The 18,736-nt window shown below is 36.6% G+C and overlaps 1 protein-coding gene across 2 annotated transcripts in view; it reads right to left on the bottom strand.

Annotated features, from left to right (window-relative positions):
• Positions 1–18,736, bottom strand: part of col7a1 (collagen, type VII, alpha 1) — a 133,507-nt gene that overhangs the window by 90,161 nt on the left and 24,610 nt on the right. For both annotated transcript variants that reach the window (XM_046848459.1, XM_046848451.1), the window contains exons 4-16: positions 17,884–18,040; positions 17,059–17,152; positions 15,905–16,063; positions 15,664–15,821; positions 13,465–13,594; positions 13,209–13,328; positions 10,345–10,500; positions 9,262–9,381; positions 6,915–7,064; positions 3,602–3,721; positions 2,759–2,887; positions 2,386–2,511; positions 655–801 (exon numbers count right to left, since the gene is read on the bottom strand). In XM_046848459.1, coding sequence (XP_046704415.1) covers positions 655–801; positions 2,386–2,511; positions 2,759–2,887; positions 3,602–3,721; positions 6,915–7,064; positions 9,262–9,381; positions 10,345–10,500; positions 13,209–13,328; positions 13,465–13,594; positions 15,664–15,821; positions 15,905–16,063; positions 17,059–17,152; positions 17,884–18,040 — 1,766 coding nt within the window. The remainder of the gene's footprint in view (positions 1–654; positions 802–2,385; positions 2,512–2,758; positions 2,888–3,601; positions 3,722–6,914; positions 7,065–9,261; positions 9,382–10,344; positions 10,501–13,208; positions 13,329–13,464; positions 13,595–15,663; positions 15,822–15,904; positions 16,064–17,058; positions 17,153–17,883; positions 18,041–18,736) is intronic.

Below are 18,736 nucleotides of genomic sequence, written 5' to 3'. Positions count from 1 at the left end.
TGTTGCAACACTAAAATATACACACACACACACACACACACACTAAAAATTGAAAATAAAAATAAAAATAAATACGTAAATAAAATAAACTTCACAAAAAACAAAAAAATATGTCTACTGGGACACCTAATTGTTCCCATGACGATATACTTTACATAAGATAGATGTGTGAGGAAGATCTCCTACTACAGATCTCCAACCCTATTGGAGCTCTGACTGCATCCCAGGCCTCGTCGCCTTAAAAACATCGGTATCTGACTTTACTAACACTTTTACGACCGAAGGAATCTCCACACAAGCACACTGCAAATTAAAGTTGGATATATTTTAGTGTAGTTAATGTGCAGCTTGTGTAGCAGCACAGATTTACTGTCCTCTGAAAAAAAAAACTTAACATACAGCCTTTATTAAAATAAAGACTGAGGCAGAGATCTTTTTCAGATTTAAAAGTTAACGAAAAGCAGAAGACGGAAAACTCTATGCCAGATGTTTATTTATTCAGGGTGTTTTATCCTGTTTACCCTCTGTAATGTTACATGACAGAAGACACACAAGCAAACAGACAAGAAAAAACACACACACACACACACACACACACACACACACACACACACACACACACTCACACTCACACTCACACACACACACACAGACCTGGTGTGATGGTTATGGCAGTGGGATGTCCCTCAGTGTAGCCCACCAAGGCAGCCACCCTCACAGTATAAGACACACCTCCTACAAGGTTAACAAGGTCAAACGTCGTCTGATTTCCATAAACGGAACGTTTCACCTCCGACCCAGCTGGAGAGAATGATACATGGCAACAAAACACACACACACACACACACACACACACACACACACACACACACACACACATGTTTACAGAAATACAAAAGCAAGAAACATCACTAATATAAGATCATTGGCTATATAAACATTCACATTCATAATTAAAAAAATGTTAATTTATTATTGATATTAATTTTAAAATCAATTTCAATAGAATAGTCATTAATTAGGATTTTTATAAAAAAAATTTTTTTTTTTTTTTTACCATTTTTAGGCTTGATTTTTTTATGTAAGTATTTTAAATTTTTTTTTTTTAAGACAATTTCTAATAAATTAATATTTAAATATAAAAAACAACTACCTTTAATTAATATTTAATAGAGTGTATCTAAGTGCTTGCTATCAATTTTCTATTTGGTTGCCATTCGGTTACTTCTGATTGGTAACTACGATGTTTCAGATAATTGCTTTGGTTGGTTCAGGACAGATTTCTAGATAATCCCAGGGGGGATTTCGGTTCAGTGGTCATGTGACCAGCAGAATATTTCTCATCTATTCATGGAGGGGATAACAGTTAATATATTTTTTTACAAGCATGGGATCGGCATTTATAATGCATTTAATTTCCAAATTACATCAAAATGCAAATACAAACAAATAAATTAAAACAAATCATAAATAACTATATATATATATATATATATATATATATATATATATATATATATATATATATATATATATATATATATATACACATTTCTAATTAGGTAAAGAAAATGGTAAATGCACTATACAGTGTTTTCTTTATGTTTTAGTTTGAAATGATCCCAAACTTTGGAAAATTCTGTTGTGTTCTTTGACCTAAATCTTCTCCTCACATCTCTCTGTTTTCATTCTGCAGCATCTTCTGTGCGTTTACCTGTGCAGGGGTCTCATTTATAAACGTGTGTACGCCACTTTCCATGCCAAAGTTGTGGTTTGTAAAAAAACAAACTTGACAGAAGTAAGTGCACACCTGAGCCCCGCTTACACACAGCGTAGACACACAGAAGGACAGAAGGGGAATTGGCGACACAGATTGGCCAGCCCTGTTTTGTGCGTACGCCAAGTTTATAAATGAGACCCCAGAGCGGTCCAGGTGGTGCGTCAGTAATAATGGTCCGTGGGGAAACACAGTAGTTAAATGGACTAAACGAAGCATCGAGGCAGATTTTGTAATCGAACTACTAGAGTTACTCAAGGAATCGTTTCAGCCCTAAATCATAGCGATTCTCCGCTCACCTTTATATATCTGTATATATGTTGTGCATTATCTTTGTTTGTATACAGTCTATAATGATAATGTTGCAAATAAAAATGTAAAAAAAATAAAGCTTTTAATACATATTTATGTATATAGGTACATGAATAAATGTTATCCCCCTGACAGCTCTCTATCTATCTATCTATCTATCTATCTATCTGTCTGTCTGTCTGTCTGTCTGTCTGTCTGTCTGTCTGTCTGTCTGTCTGCCTGTCTGTCTGTCTGTCTGTCTGTCTGTCTGTCTGTCTTAATCCCACTTTTTTATAAATGAACCCCAAAGTTCTTACACTGTTTGTTGATAATAAGGATGTTGTACTTCGTCGCACCGGCGACTCCAGTCCACGCCAGCCGTACAATGCGTCCTCTTGTCTCCACCACTCGCAGGTTGGTGACTTTATTAACCAAAGGTATCGCTACACATAACATGCACATAGTCAGCAACTTGGTGCAAAATACACTACATACACATGCATACTTGTTTCAATACAAACTAAATATCAGGGGTAAAAATTGACTAGCAATGCGACTCTGTTCAGTGATGCAATATTATATCACTGAAAATAATATAACGTTAACCAATTTTTACATTAAATAACTTGCACTTCCTAATTAAAATATACAAAAAAATAGAATATTATCAATAATATATATTTTTTTAACCTGGTGTGGATTCCTCCCGTCCATCATACAGCGTGTACAGAGTTATGATGTAATCGGTACTGGGCTGAAGACCTGTTATCTCATATTGTGTAGTACTCTGGGGAAAGGTCTGTCTTTGAACCCTGCTGCCTGTAAATAGACAGGAAAAAGGATCATTTCAGCTCCTGCTTTATTGTGAATATTGACCAAAAAAATCCATAACTGAAAAACGCTTAAACATGTAAATAACACAACTGTGACTGAATTGACAGATAAGCCACGCCCACGTTTTGGTTCTTCAAGGTAATAAAAATTCCCAGTAATCTCCCATCTGTACAATACAATGGAGATGTAAGAATCATGTGAAAAATCACTAACATCTCAGGTGTCTTTGACAGAGGAAAAAAATTACATAATTACCTCAGTTTAACTTTTTTTTTTTTTTTTTTTGGTTTATTTTACTTTTGTTGTGTGAACTTTTTGTACATCATAAGATATATTTTGTAATATTTATCCTATAGTATCATGTCTGTATGTATCGTGATATGATATTTTTGTAATATCGCCCAGTCCGTCTGCTATACCCCTTCTGCTGTTAGATCAGATCGTTCAGGCAGGTGTAGAAACATCTCAATGAGAAATGTGATGCACTTGAGTTAAAGGGTCATAGCGTAAGGGTATAATTTATTGCATTAAAAAAAAAAAATTAGCATTTCAATAAATGATCACAAACCTCTTTTTATTAGCATTATGGGATGTGGAGTGTAGATTGATACAAAATTATAATCATAAAGCTGCAGCATCACTAGAGATCTGAATCCTTTCTGAATGCAGTGTGTCTGTGTTCTCGAGTACGTGACTCACTCTCTCCCTCTTTCCTCCACTCCAGTCGATAGCCCCTGGCTGCTGCTATGAACTTCCAGGTCAGCTGGATGCTGGAAGGTCCCGTCGTTTCGGCTCTCAAAACCTGCTGCTCTGCTCGCTCTAAAGTCCAAACACAACATTACAAATATTTTTTCCTTCGCCCGACACGTTTGCACGCAACCCGTCTGTGACTCAGATGTTTAATAATGAGTCACCAGACAGTGAGTCACAGTCTGGATAAAACATTTAGCATTTTAGTGTGAGAGTGTGGAAACACACGGGACCTACAGTGATTATACCCACCTGATATGATAGGAAGTGTTTTCTTTCCTCATCCCCCTTATATATTAATAACACATGAATGTTTTATTTTTCATTCATGATTTGGTATTTTCAGTCACCTATACTTTGGACTTGACTGATCCCATGCTAATACTAGGTATTATAAACTAGGTAGGTTAGGTGAGGAGGCATGGACAGCAATCAACACTCCAATTCATTTTAAAGATGTTTAATAGGGTTGAGAGAACTATAGTAGACCACTCAAGATCTTCCAGTCCAACCCATAGATTCATGGAGCTGGTTTTGTGCACAGGAGCATTGTCAGGTTGGACACAGATTTGTGGAAAATTTCATGCTGCCACATCCAAAGACATCCGACACAATTGTGTGCCTTAAACTTTGTGGTAACAGTTTTGGAAAAAACACATATTTCTTTTGTCCATAGAGTAAATATAAGATTACTGTGGATAGGTCCACTGAAGAACCCTGAAAATGGCTTTAGACTGTAATTAATAAAAGCAGTCTTTCTACAAAGGCATCAGACTACAGTTACTATGAACAGTCCTGCAGTAGTGTCCATTGTGAAACTATAGCATATGATCTGATTTTTCCCATATGAAAATGGGTTCCTTTTAGACTCTGATTCTTCTAAAGCTTCCACCACCTCTGGTTCATTTATTAAGAATTTTAATTGATTTATTTCTCTAAAGCTGATTTGTGACAATGTCCAATGCTAAAAACAGTATGAAAATAAATGTGAATTACAATGTATTAGAATACACAGTCAAGGCCAGAACTTTTTGGATGAAAGTGCTACCTCCTGTGCTACCCAACATCAATCTGAGAAGACCATCCACGCCACTGTAAAGCATAGTGGTGGTAGCATCGTGCTGCAGGAATCCTTTTCATACAATGGTTGAGAAGTGCAAAAAACATTAACAAATCGGAAAACAAAATAACAAATGCAAAAACACAATGACAAGTCAGACAAAGCAGAAAAGGTAGGTCTTGTTTGTTAATGGAAATCTTGCCAATCATTGGACGAGACACCTTTCATTCAAGACATACAGAAAGTATGAAATCTTATAACTTTGTTTCCTGTACATGTGTAAAGTTCTCAGTTGACTTTAAACTATTTTTATTTTTTCGATTAATGCACCTTTAAATATAAGAAAATAACAGAAGTAAACATTGGCAAGCAAAGAGAAACTGTTGTACTTCCTGTACAACAGGTGTCTCGTGCAATGATCAGTAAGTTTCCATTCACAAACTATACCTGCCTTTTCCGGTTTGTCTGAATTGTCGTTGTCAGATTTGTTAATGTGTTTTCGGATTTCTTTTTTTTTTTTCGGATTTGTAAGTGTTTTCTAATTTGTTAATTTGTTTTCTGATTTGTTAATGTGTTTTTCACTTCTCGGCCACCGTATTTTTATCATCAGGAACCATGAAATTTGATTGGATGGAACCAAATCCAGTACAACCCTAGTTGAAACATGAAACTCTGCTGGAATTGTATCTTCTAACAGGACAACAACATTAAACATAGTCCCAAAACTATGCTGGAGACTTGGGAACAGCCCAGTCAAAAAGTCCAGACCTGATAGTGAATCTGTGGATGGATAATTGGATGGAACCAAATCTAGATAACTTTTTGACCTGTTGATTAGGAAGGTCTCCAAACCTTTGTACAACACAAACCAGTTATTGAGAATATATACAAATATGTATTCCTGTGGGTCCTGTGTGTTTACTTACACATCTTTATACCTTTTAACATTGTACAGTATTATTGAAGACATCCAAACAATAAAGAACACTTATATAATTATGTAGTTAACAAAAACATGTTCAACAACCCAGAATATGGTTTATATTTTTGATGGCACAAAGTAGCTATATTTAGCTTTGATGACAGCTTCATGAGGTGGTCACCTAGAATGTTTTTTGTTCATAAGTGTGTCTTTTGAAGAGTCATTTTGTGGCACTTCTTGCCTTCTTAAAGTGCTTTAGACTATCAGTTGTCGTAAGAAGAGAAAAGGGCGGGTAAAGAGTCATTAGCCCTGTTAGTACTACTAAAACTACTGTTTTTTTTTTTTTTTTGGTTGGTTGCTAAATTCGACCATGAAAACCTGCCCCACATAGTCTCCTCTGAACAGTTCATGTTGTAATATGTCTGCCACTTGAACCCTGAGAAGCATTTCTGTAAATCGGCAGTTTCTGATCCTCTGCAGCAGAGGTAGCTCTCGGTTTTCCTTTTTTTTTTCTGAGACGCCTACTACAACAGCAAATGTAGCACAATCTACAGCTAAATGTAGCTACTTTGGATAATAGTGATGAATCATATTCAACGTGTTCTTTTATAGTTTGGAAGCTTTCAGAATGAATGCACAATGTTAAAAATGATGAAAATAAAGAAGGTATGCCCAAAATTGTGATTGGAACTGAACCTACAATATATATCCATTTACGGCATTTAGCGGACGCCCTTGTCCAGGGCGACGTACAAAAATGCTTTGAGTCTCTATCAATGAATAAATCTACACTGCTACACTGGATTACAAACTTGGATTTTATTTATTTTTTATTTATTAAACCTGGTTTGATTTGTTTTCTTAATTTAAATTTTCTTAATTTTAATTATTTTCACAGCACAGAATATGTTTTTATATTTTAGATTAATCATTCATTTGCTTATGTAAAATTCAATTGAACTGAAATCAGCAAAATGCGTCTCCATAGCAACTGCATACCGATTGTAAAGCCCACAATACATAATGCATTATTATAGACATTTTAGACCAAGATCATTTTTGTGACCCGGTAGGCTCACTTTCCCGGTACCGGGTTGAGACCCGGTGGTTAGGGAACTCTGCTGTAGATTAATAATAATTAATAATAATGCAGATCAAATAAAAAAAATTATCATGCAGTCAAGCAAACGTGCATCCGAATCCATTAGGACCCAAAGCTCTATAACTCAAACTAGTGTGTGTGTGTGTGTGTGTGTGTGTGTGTGTGTGTATATATATACCTATCTTAAAGCGTGCATTTGCTGCTGGCCCTTCTGTTTCTCCATTATACAGAGCAATGACTGTGATGATGTACTCCGTGTCCGGTCGCAGATTCACCAGAGTGTGAGCCTCACTGTCACCGCTCACCTCTACAGTCTCTATATCACTTCCTGCAACACACACACACACACACACACACACACACGCATACAAAGAAAGATGTTTCTTTTTCCTATTGAAAAGCTGCCCTGAGGCATTAGATATATACGTATAATGGATTATAAAACATGATCCGGATTGAACCGAATACAGACGCTCCCCAGGTTACGAACATCCACTTTCACGAACAAACCTAGTCCAGTGCGAATGAATTTTTTTAAATGAATTTTTGTTTTATTTATTACTTAATACAAAATATTGTATACAGTATTTTGATTATTTTGATTAGTTTTTTTTCGTATATTTTATTGTTTATTTGCTAATATTTATAGCTCTTACATCATTAGGAGATATGCGTAATCAATAACAAACACAGTAACAACTTCCGAACAAATTCATTCATTCGGAACGTAACTCGTTCATAAGTCGGGGAGCGTCTGTAAATATGAATACATACACACAGTAGATGAGTATATATTTAAAGTAGCATTCAGGCACAAAAACTAGAACTGAATGTACTTCCTGCTGTGCTTTGTAGTATTCTGTTGCACTGTAATGTCAGCATTTCTACACAACGGCCATAAAGAGTCATAAAATTACTGAGCAACTTAAGAACAGAGGCTCAGGACTATAGTTTGCATGAACAGTTTTGCATTTAAGCTCCTATCACTAAACAATACACCTCAACAATGATGGAACTGGAATGAATAGACATTTGGTACTGAGGATGAGGATGGGTTCCTCTGAAGGTTACTTTCTCCTGAAGTCTCATGGAGTTTTTTTCTTGCTACAGTCACCACTGGCTCACGCAGTAGGAATAAACTTGCAATTATAAGCAACACATTTATAGGCAATACATTTAGACTAGGGGTGGCACGGTTCACAAAACCCACGGTTCGGTTCGTATCACGGTTTTAGGGTCACGGTTTTCGGTTCTGTACGGTTCTTGTTGTTATTTTTTCTTTTAATCTTCAACACTCCAGAAATTTCCTTCACCATTTGATATATAGCTTATTAGCTTAATTATCTGCAATTTAGGATACAGTATTAACATTTTTGTAATGTAATCCTGCACTAACTGAATTTTACTTGACTTTAAGCACATTATTGGGAGCATCTCTGAGTAAAAGCTAGATGAGATTTTGATACAGCAAGAGAGAAGACATTGATGATGACATGCTTTTCGTTTATTTGGCAAAAAAAAAAAGTGTCGGCGAGAGGGAATATTAAACCGCGGCTAGAGTGCATTCATCAGCTGACGAAATCCTTCACACTCATATCTTTTGCTATAAACATCCCCAATGCTTTAGTTATAGCTATTGCCCTGTCCAGCTCATCACTGAGAGGCTGCTTAAATGCTGCAGACAGTAGAAGTTGTTTCCTAACCGGCTCTCTCCTGTTGGTGCTTATCGACACATTGGCGTGATGTCTTCTCAAATGAACTGTCATATTAGTGTTGCCATTAGCATATTGAATACATTTTGCACAATGCTTGCACACATTCGCAGTTCTATCTACTGTTTTATTTCCGTTGTCATCGTAAGTAACATGAAATCCAAAATGTTCCCACACACCGGATTTGAACGACGCGGGCGCATCCGCCAACTCCGTGCAGCCTTTATCATCTCCTCCACTTGCCATTTCTGCAGCACTCCTTACTCAACTTTTACTGTCTATATGTATGTTCACGCGAAACTGTCTGAGGCGAAACTGAGCACGGGGCTACATTGCACATGCGTCGAACCGTGCGACGCACACACAAACCGAACCGAGACAAGCGAACCGAACGGTTCGGGTGTTTTTCCATGTACCGAGCCACCCCTAATTTAGACATTCTTTTACATAACTTTATAAGCGCTTTATCTCTGTAAAGCTGCATTGCGACAGTGTCTATTTTTAAAAGCGCTATACAAATATAAACAAATTGAATTGAATTGAAATACATTCGACTTTCTATTCAATTAGAACTATTTGTAACCTTTGAGAAATTATTCTTTTGTTAGACCAGGGGCTTAATTCTTTCCTGCAGCTGAAGTTATGCAGAAGAAGAAGAAGAAGAATCTTCTGTGCTTTGTATATACAGGATTGACTGCCGGTTTTATTTCAGGAATAAAGAAAATTCTCCGACAGCAGCTAGGTTACACTCCGAAACACGCTTTTGCTACACTGCCATTTGTTAACATTTGTTATGTGTGGTTGAATGCTTACCCACGAACGGGCCCCAGACCACCCTGTATCCTCTGGCGCCTTGCACTCCTTGCCAACGAACTTCAACACTGCTGTTTGAGATCGTAACAACAGAGAGCTGCTGCACTCCTTGTAAACTCACTACACACACACACACAAACACGTGTATAAATACAGCATAAATGAATCACCATAGAGCATGACTTTATGCATGGAAGGAATGACGCTGAATAATTGAAGATACAAAGCTTCGATAGGAGGCGTCTGATTCGACTGATCTCCCAGTCTTTGCAGAAGAGGATCATATCATTTTTGTTATATGGGGTGCTCAATGTCTGATTTCACGTGCCTTCACTCTGAATAAGTTCATATACAATCCATTATGATAATGCTGTAAATAAAAATGTGAAAAGAAATGAAGAGTTGCATGAATAAATGCATCGTGTCGGCAGGGATTTAAACATTTAACGATGTCTGGGAAATTCTGTACTAATATCATTCTGTAAATAAATTGTTGATGAATGTGTTGTTTCGAAGAAACAGCTCAACACTGCGATGATGCGTGTTGTGGAACAAAGCGAGGTTCGCCAACTCCTAGTTCCAAAAAGTCTGCCTGCGCCACCCTGTATTTACCAAAGGGGTGCCAATAATTATGGGGAGCATCGGAGGTCTTGTGGAATCCTCGCAAAGTGGCGATATTTATAATAATAAGTAGATGAAAGATAAATAATAAAAGTCTTCCTTTATATAGTTCACAATTTAGTACATGCTCAAACCATAATTCTGAATGTTGTTTCCTGAAGTCCTCTGATCATCTTTATTACACTTATAGCATTTTGACAGCATTTCAGCAGCAGCAGCTTGGTGATGTTGGGATTTGAACTAGTGACCTTCTCGTAAAAAGTTTAAAATCTTCACCAATGAGCTTCTACTTCCAGGTACTGCAAATTATTTGAGCTCTTTCCAACAGCAGCTATAAGATCAATCTTTTCACACTCAGGACAAATGAGAGACTTGTACATGACTATTACTATAGATTTCACTGATACTCAAAAAGATCACACACTAACACGTTTTCTCAACTCTCGGTTTGGGTGTACTTACATGTGCTGGCTGTGAGCGTAGTGGGTGCGACGTTAGTACGAGGGTAGAGAGGATACAGCTTGATAATGTATTCAGTGTCCGCCTGGAGACTGTCCAGTGTTACAGATGTGGCCTCGGCTCCAAGCGTCTTCTCCCGCAGCAAGGACTCGGGCTCGCCTAAACGACAAGGTTCCCCAGTAATCAGATTAGATCAGATCGCATCAGACAGTCAGGCAAACCTTGGAATAACCTCCTTGTATTCAAAAACAAAAAGATTCCACAATCGCTTTTAATCTCTTAAAAGCAACAATTCGACACATTTGAGCTTTCTGCGGAAAATTGTGCTTCACTGTGTTGGACATGTAAATCTACACTATAGTGAGTAAATATAATTCAGGGGAAACAGAAAATATTGTAAACAACATAGAATATTGTAGATAGGATTAAAAAAACACATTACAATTGCAAGCAACATGTTTCAGTATTGTTAGGCAAATATTGTTAATATAGTTAATATACCTGTTAACTGTGGTCAGAGCAGGAATACAGTCATCCCATTTAGAAGTTCAACACATTTAAAAGAACTTTTGTGATTCTACACATTTTCCAGAAGGTACAGAAAAGGAATTTGGGCACAAAGAAAATAATGTAATACTGTCTAACTGCAACTGTTTATATGTTTATATGTATTGTTTTTATACTAAAAATATATGAATAATAAAATAGTAAGACGTTACAAAGCACTATAAATGCTGTCCACAGTCTTTACTTGTTCTGATGCAAAATAAACATTATGTAATAACAAACTCATTTATGTACGTCTATGTTCCTGATCATGCACTGTCTTGAGCTGCTCGTGTCTCTTTCATCACTTCAGGTTTCACTTTAGCTTTTAAACCACAATCCTGCCTCAAGCAGAGATTTTTCCTAGGTGGTCCCTGGTCCAATGTTGTGGTCCCAGACATCCTGTGAGTTTGTTCTGCAGCACATTATGCACTGTAATTGCACATCTTTGGCGCACCATGAAGATGTGCTTTACATGGGTTGGAGTGGCGGTTCTCCTGCTATAGAGCTCCAAACCTATTCAACACCTTTGGGTAGAAGGTGAATGCTGACTGCACCCCAGACCTCCTCACCTTCTCACCTACATCACTACCTGACTTTACTCACACCCTTGTGGCTTAATGAAGAAAAATCTTCACAAGTCATTATTATAAAAATAAATGGGGATTAAATCTGGAATACATTTACATTTATAGCATTTGGCAGATGTTCATATACAGAGCAACTTTGTCTCATTAAAAAAATTAAGCAGCTATGAGGTCTTTGTTTTGAGGCCCAGGAGTAGCAGCATGGTGTGGCTGGGATTTGAACTCATGACCTTCAGTCACTCCTAAGTCAAATTCTTTAATCACTAAGCTCCTACTAACTGGATGTCCACAAAATCTTTCTCCATATAGTCTAAATCTGCCCCTGATGGCCTTAAAAATACCCATGAATTCGCATCTTCTAACATTTTTTAGTGACGGATGATCAAAGCCGCACATAGACGAGTAGGCTGGGGATAAACCCGTGCAGGTGTGGACATGAAAAATGAGTCCTGCACTTTCACCAGAACCGTGCTGCATGATTATCCAGTGAACCACCCATAGATACATCAGCCGCATGCTCGAATGTCAGTCACCTGGATCAGATCAGACATTTCTCAACACTTCTATAAAACCCACAGACCTGACTAAATATAGAGACACACCTAATTTGACCTATAAAGAGCTGCCAACTTATACAGTGCCTGCAGGATACACATACAGCAGATGAATAATGCCTTAGCAGCTCTATTCACGGCAGAACAATGCACTCTGAGCTCAATCACTTCCTGGAGATTTGAATAAAAATCTTTACCCAAACATTAAAGAGCATAAAGGGTCACATTCAGTTATAAATCAGAATTGGGTTCAAAACACACTGGTTGTTCAATGCCGTCTAAAACTGACGTAAAATAATATAAGAAAATATGATAAGCCTTATCGTTTAGAAGCTTATAAACCAACACATTCTACTACAGTATGTGGTGTCAATAAAATGTAAATAGTACTTAATTGATCAAATTAGCACATTTTTTATTTAGATGAATAGAAATACTTAGAAATGCCATCGAATTACATTTATTAGGGATGTGCACCTCCATAACTGATGCCAATGCAATTCGCATCTTGATGCATAGCCAAAGATTCATATGAAGCAGCTTCCGATTCGATTCACCCCTATTACGATTCAGTGCGATCCAATCTCAATTCAATCAAACACAATGCGATTCAGTGCAATGGAAAAAATATGATGCTCTGCAATTTAATATGGTACAGATAATTTGCTTTTATTTAACACGCCTTTGTAGTGCAAAAACAAAAAGATTAAATAAAACTAAAAGTTATTTTCCTGTTCTGTCCCCAGAACAATGCAGCTCTACCTCTGCCATGTTAATTTGTATTCTATGTGACTTTTAGGACACGCCTCGGTCTCCGTAATGTTGTAATGCATCATATTTACATCGCAACAGTGGTGCTGAGAGAATGCACGTGAGAAACATCAATCTACATATAAAATATTGGTCAAAAATGGTCACTTTCTGAATAATAAATGTTTTGCACATATACCAATAATTCTATTAAAGATAATCGTTGTTTCAGCCATTAATCATCCTCCCACACTTTTCAAACATATAGTGAAATCTGGTGTTAGAACACTATTGCATAAAAGGAAAGCATAGTGTTCAGGTGTTTTTAGTTCAATGGGGTCAAATAAAAAAAATGCTACAGTTGCCTTGTGTATGCTGGATATGTGTGTGTGTGTGTGTGTGTGTGTGTGTGTGTGTGTGTGTGTGTTACCTCTGGGTCCATAGGTGATCCTGTAGCCCTGTATAGAGCCAGAAGGAGGGTCCCATGACAAAGCTAAAGTAAAGAATCCCGCCTGTACCAACCGCAGAGCAGCCACGCCCTGCACGGACCCTGAGAATGTGGAATTAAAGCTGATTATGTTTTTATAAAACTCTCTCTTGTAGTAGTATTTGTGCTATTGTAAGTTCAAGCATGGGCATGTAAATCAGGGTGTGCATGTTCTTCAGCTGCATGCTGTTTCTCTTACTAGTTCGAGCCTTGGCAGACACGGACTCGCCCACGCTGTTGGGGTACTGGGCGATAACCGACACCAAATAGTCCGTGCCTGAGCGCAAGTCTCGTGCCAAGTAGGTCTGCTCATTGGCTGACACTGTATCCTAAGAGGTAGAAACACATATTAAAAAAAAAACGTTATAGAGTACTTTTTTGCAGACCTGTACATCATATCCTACTCAATTTTTGTTCATCAAAAGTCACATAAAAGTGAAATCTGTGGCACTGACAAAGTTCAAACTTCAAAGTTCACTTTGCTTCTATCTACTGTGTACGTATGAGTGAGAGTGCCACATTGAATTCAGAATTACTTTGCTATAGAAATCGACTTCCGCAGGAATAATACGTTCAGCCCTATTCATTTGCTCACACAATCTCTGTTTCTGAAGTAACTTTCAGGCTACATAAAAAACACAATGATGTAAAACTATCTATAATCTATTCACGTTAATAAATCTTTTTTTTTGGCTTTTAGGTCTGAACTGACATATAGTATCTTACAAAAGTGAGTACACCCCTCACATTTCAGCTTTTCCTGTCCCTGCCAATTCTCTGACAGAATAATCTGTCCAGTCATGGACCCAGAGGACTTGCGATCTTGCCCGCCTATTTAGGTCAGCTCACTGCTTTTCGTGAGCAACAGGTCCTTAAGCTAACCTGAACTGAGGAACTGAGGCAGGTCCCATAGCAATCACCAGCTCAAGCCTCCACCACGGCCCCAATCAAACCCACAAGCCTACCAATCCAGCACTTTTCTGGAAACCTGTACTTCTGAAACCTGTTCCTGTAACTGTGTGAGCTCATTTTTGCCACTTCTCCCACACCAGTTTTCCACCGATAGCAAGAGGATTGCTAATGTGGTCCTCCACCTTTTGGGAAAACCAGCACGTGGGCTAGGCTGGTCTGGGAGCTCCAGACCCCCTGTTCCTCCAGTTATCCAGATTTCTGCAATGAGATACTGTGTCAGTTCAGCTGTCCTAGCAGCAAGCCTTCTCCTCAAAACCAGCCGCTGTTCTTCACTGGGAGCATTGTGCAGCATCCGTTCCCTACGACATCACTCTGCCTCCGTGCTTTCCTGAGATCTGATCAAGATCAGACGACATTGCAGAATGTGCAGAATGTGGCTTTGCACGGTTACACGATGTGCAGCTGTCATCACTGAGGGTGTACTTACTTTTGTTGCCAGTTATTTAGATAATAAAGGCTGCATGATGAGTTATTTTTAGAGGACAGTAAATCTATACTGATATACAAACTGCACATTCACTACACTAAAATATATCCAAGATTTATTTCTATAGTATTGTCCCTTGAGAAAATATACTGAAATGGTTGCTGAAATGTGAGGGGTGCACTCACTTTTGTGGGAAACTGTAATTGTTTTTCGTAAAGTAGGTGTGACTATTTTTAAAATCTCTTTTACAATCGGCCCAGTAGCAGGTATGGCCTAATGGGTTTTATTTTTTTAAAAATTGAATTTAAATCAGAAATGGGCGTGGCTTCAACCTTTTTCATTTTTTTATCTATAACCAAATCTGGTCTAAAAGTAGGCATGGTCTGAACCAATAAAATTTTTCGATAATATATATATATTTTTTTATCTATATTCAGATTTAAATCATAAGTGGGTGTGGCTTAAACCTATTTTATATTTTTTAATCTATAACCAAACCTGCCACAGAAGTCAATGTTTTAAAATCTCTTCTACAATAATTTGACCCAGTAGAAGGCGTAGCCTAAGGTATTTTTTAAAATATCTATATTTGGAATATATTTATAAGTAGACATGGTTTAAACTGATTGCATTTGAAAGAGATGAAAACTAAATACTTTTTAAAAAAATCTATTTTTACTGATTTAAATCAGAAGTGGGCGTGTCCTGATCCTATTTATACACTGGAAAATGGGTCAGAAAGTTCCAAAAAGTGTAAAAAGGAGAAATCATCTCAGCCTTTACTGAGAGTAACACACACACACACACACACACACACACACACACACACACACACACACACACACACACACACACACACATCCATGACAAGAAGCATTAATCACATGGCAGCTCAAGGCCCAGAAAACCCTTCAGTCCTTCATTCAGGAAACAAATCCAATGACAAGAAAATTAAATGTAGCCTGTATTTCTCATGCATCAGTCCCAACCCACTCTCACCTGTCTCAGCTCTGCAGTTAAAGGCTGACCCAGACCTGACAGTGGTGTGTACTGGACCAAATAATTGTTAACAGGTCCTCCTGCAGCTGTCCACTCGAACCTGATTGAATTGAAGGTTACTTCTGCAACCTTCAAGTCAGTCGGGCCGCTGAAGACATCTGAGAATGAAAGCAGACACAGATGTGAGTTTTTTATTACGTCTTTAAAAGCATAAAGAATGACAGGGTTTGTTTCTGAATACCGTCACTGGAATAGGAGCCTCCAGATGCCGAACAGACACGTGGAGAGAGATTGGGCAGCAGAGAGCTGAGATCCCTAAACTTCTCAATAAAGGAGGTGAATTCACTCTGAGGAGGTGAGGAGATGAGCTCGAGTTCTCTTTGATCTGCACTCTTTATACCTGAAGCAGATCATCAACAACAATAAGGAAATCAAAACAAGAAAATGTAAAAAGATTTAAAAAGTAGAGAAAGTAATGATCTGATCAAAGCTGATAAACAAAGATACAGTATGTACATTACATTCGTTCCTTTTTTGTATTCGCAATTAAAAATAAATGCCAATTCAAACATCTTCATTTCTTTGTGGTTTAATATTGAAATCAGAAACAAGAAAAAAAATACTTTTATTTTGTTTATGAGCAACACACAAAAGAGAAAATGTTTTACTTATTAATTTTCCCTATTGGTTTAATAGTAATCACAATCTCACAATAACAAATATGATCAAAATTACACAATATTTCCAAACCAATAATATCATCCAATTCTAACCTGAAAGTAAAAGTAAAATTTCTCGAACTAAAGCCAGAATTTTAGATGAAGCCACAGATAAATTATGGGCTGATGGTTGATCAGATATTTTATATCCAGGTTGTTCAGGAGTCCCACAAACCCAAATAACTCAAAATCATAAAAGAGGATGACGAGAAACCATGAAAGAGGTGAATCTTAAATATTTTAAATTTCGAATAAAAAATGTTTTTTATTGCATCATTCATTATTTTACATTTTCAAAACAAAAAACTTAATATGCAACACATATGGACCACGGTGGATTATATATATATATATATATATATATATATATATATATATATATATATATATATATATATATATATATATATATATATATCAGAGAATAAAAATGACCAAGCCAGGTCCGATCTTGTAACAAATCTAACAATTTTTTTAATTGCAGGATTAATTCAAAAATAATAATAATACATTAATAAAGTGTTATAGGTATAGACTTTATATTTTATTTTATTTGTAAGCGATTTTCTAGCATGTTAAATTTGAACAGCTTTGTGAAAAAAAAAAAAAACTTTTGTTTTTTATGCATAGTTTTAGTATCAGTTTGATAAAAACCCATTCGAGTTGCAGTTCTCACCGACAGCAAAGATCTTGACTCCTAAGCGGCGCAGTTTCTCAGCAGGATCCTGAACATTGTCCTGGGATTTCCCATCCGTGATGAGAATCGCAAGCTTGAAAAAAAGAAAAGAAAAAAGAAGAAAAAAATGTTAATAAAAATGATAAATTATGTCGCACCATGTCGCAAGTTCTAAATTATATCAACAAATATGGCAATCGGTTACAGTATTTAATCACGATTAATCGCACGATTGTCATGAGTTAATGCAACTTAATCGCATATTTTAATCTAAGGTACATAATAAATGTACTTTAAATTAATACTGTTTAATTTTTAATACTGTAATCGACATTGGCATGGACAAATATGGATGCTAATTTTATTAACAGACGATTAATGCATTATTGATTTTGGTGTCCTGATGTTTTACGTAATTTAAAACACCATAATTAGTTTGGTTTCACTAATAATAACCATACATTTGCATAAAGGCTCAATATTTTTCCATGTCCATGTTGATTAAAATATTTAAAACTTGTAAAGTATTCATTTAAGGTACATTAAAAACAGATAAAAATGTGTGATTAAGTTGCGATTAATCACGAGTTAACTCATAACAATCATGCGATTAATTGCAATTAAATATTTTAATCGATTTACAGCCCTAAAATATTGATATATGACACATATACAATGTGACAGTGATATTACATACTACATACATAAATAATGGTAATTAGGGTAAAAGATATTAGTTCAACAAACACGTGTTAAAAAAATAAACAATATATTTCTATAAACATTTTTTAGAACACGAGAGAAAAAAAGAGATCTTCGGCTCACCTTTGGCACATCTCTGGTGGTTCTGGGGTTGAAGAAGTTATCTGCTATGTACTTAAGCCCGGCTCCAGTGCGAGTGTTTCCTCCTTTATAGTTGAGGTTCTCGATAGCACTCAGCAGCTCTGTGCCACGCAGATACGTAGTGAAGGTAAACTCCACCCTGAGAACAAAAGAGCAACAGATATTTTACCAGCACAAGTAACGCTGAACTAAAATGTATTTTTTTACTGAATTTTTTATTCTCACATTGAAAAATATGTCCAGTTTCATAAACAAGTTCCCAAAAAGATGTATAGTGTGTAACTTATATATACATATATTCGTATGTGTATTTTGAACATTTCATTCCACATTCCACATTAAGTACATTTGCTGTACTTTTGGAAAGATGTTCCCATAGAGATAGAAATGGTTTGTTGTTTTCATGCCATGCCAGCATCAATGGCTATTTTCCTGAATCAAAGTAAGTAAAGGAAGGGGAATTATGGCAGTAGATGAAAAAATCAGTAGTTATATGGAGTTCTTTTTAATACTCTAGAAATTCTACTATTTTCTTTGGTGATACAAATAGAAATTTCCTATATATATTTCCTTTCTAAGTAAAAATGCTGTCTTCTGTTATTAAGCATTGCAGTCCATTAATATACAGTATGTTTGATGGCCGTTTGTTTTACAGTGGTCACATGGGTGTGGTTCTTCTAAACTTTCTTGGCTCAAGTGTGAGCCTGGAAAGTCAATTGCGGTATATTGTGTATATAATCTGGTCATGTCTGAATTACAAATAAAATTTAAGAAATCATCTTTCATTTATAGATTGATTCGATGTGGCTTGCTATGTGTGCACCGGTTCCATGGT

The sequence above is a fragment of the Silurus meridionalis genome, chromosome 1, assembly GCF_014805685.1.
Source record: "Silurus meridionalis isolate SWU-2019-XX chromosome 1, ASM1480568v1, whole genome shotgun sequence".
In the NCBI taxonomy this organism is placed as follows: Eukaryota; Metazoa; Chordata; class Actinopteri; order Siluriformes; family Siluridae; genus Silurus; species Silurus meridionalis.
The sequence above is the reverse complement of the archived record's forward strand: the minus strand, read 5'-3'. Positions and strand labels throughout refer to the sequence as shown.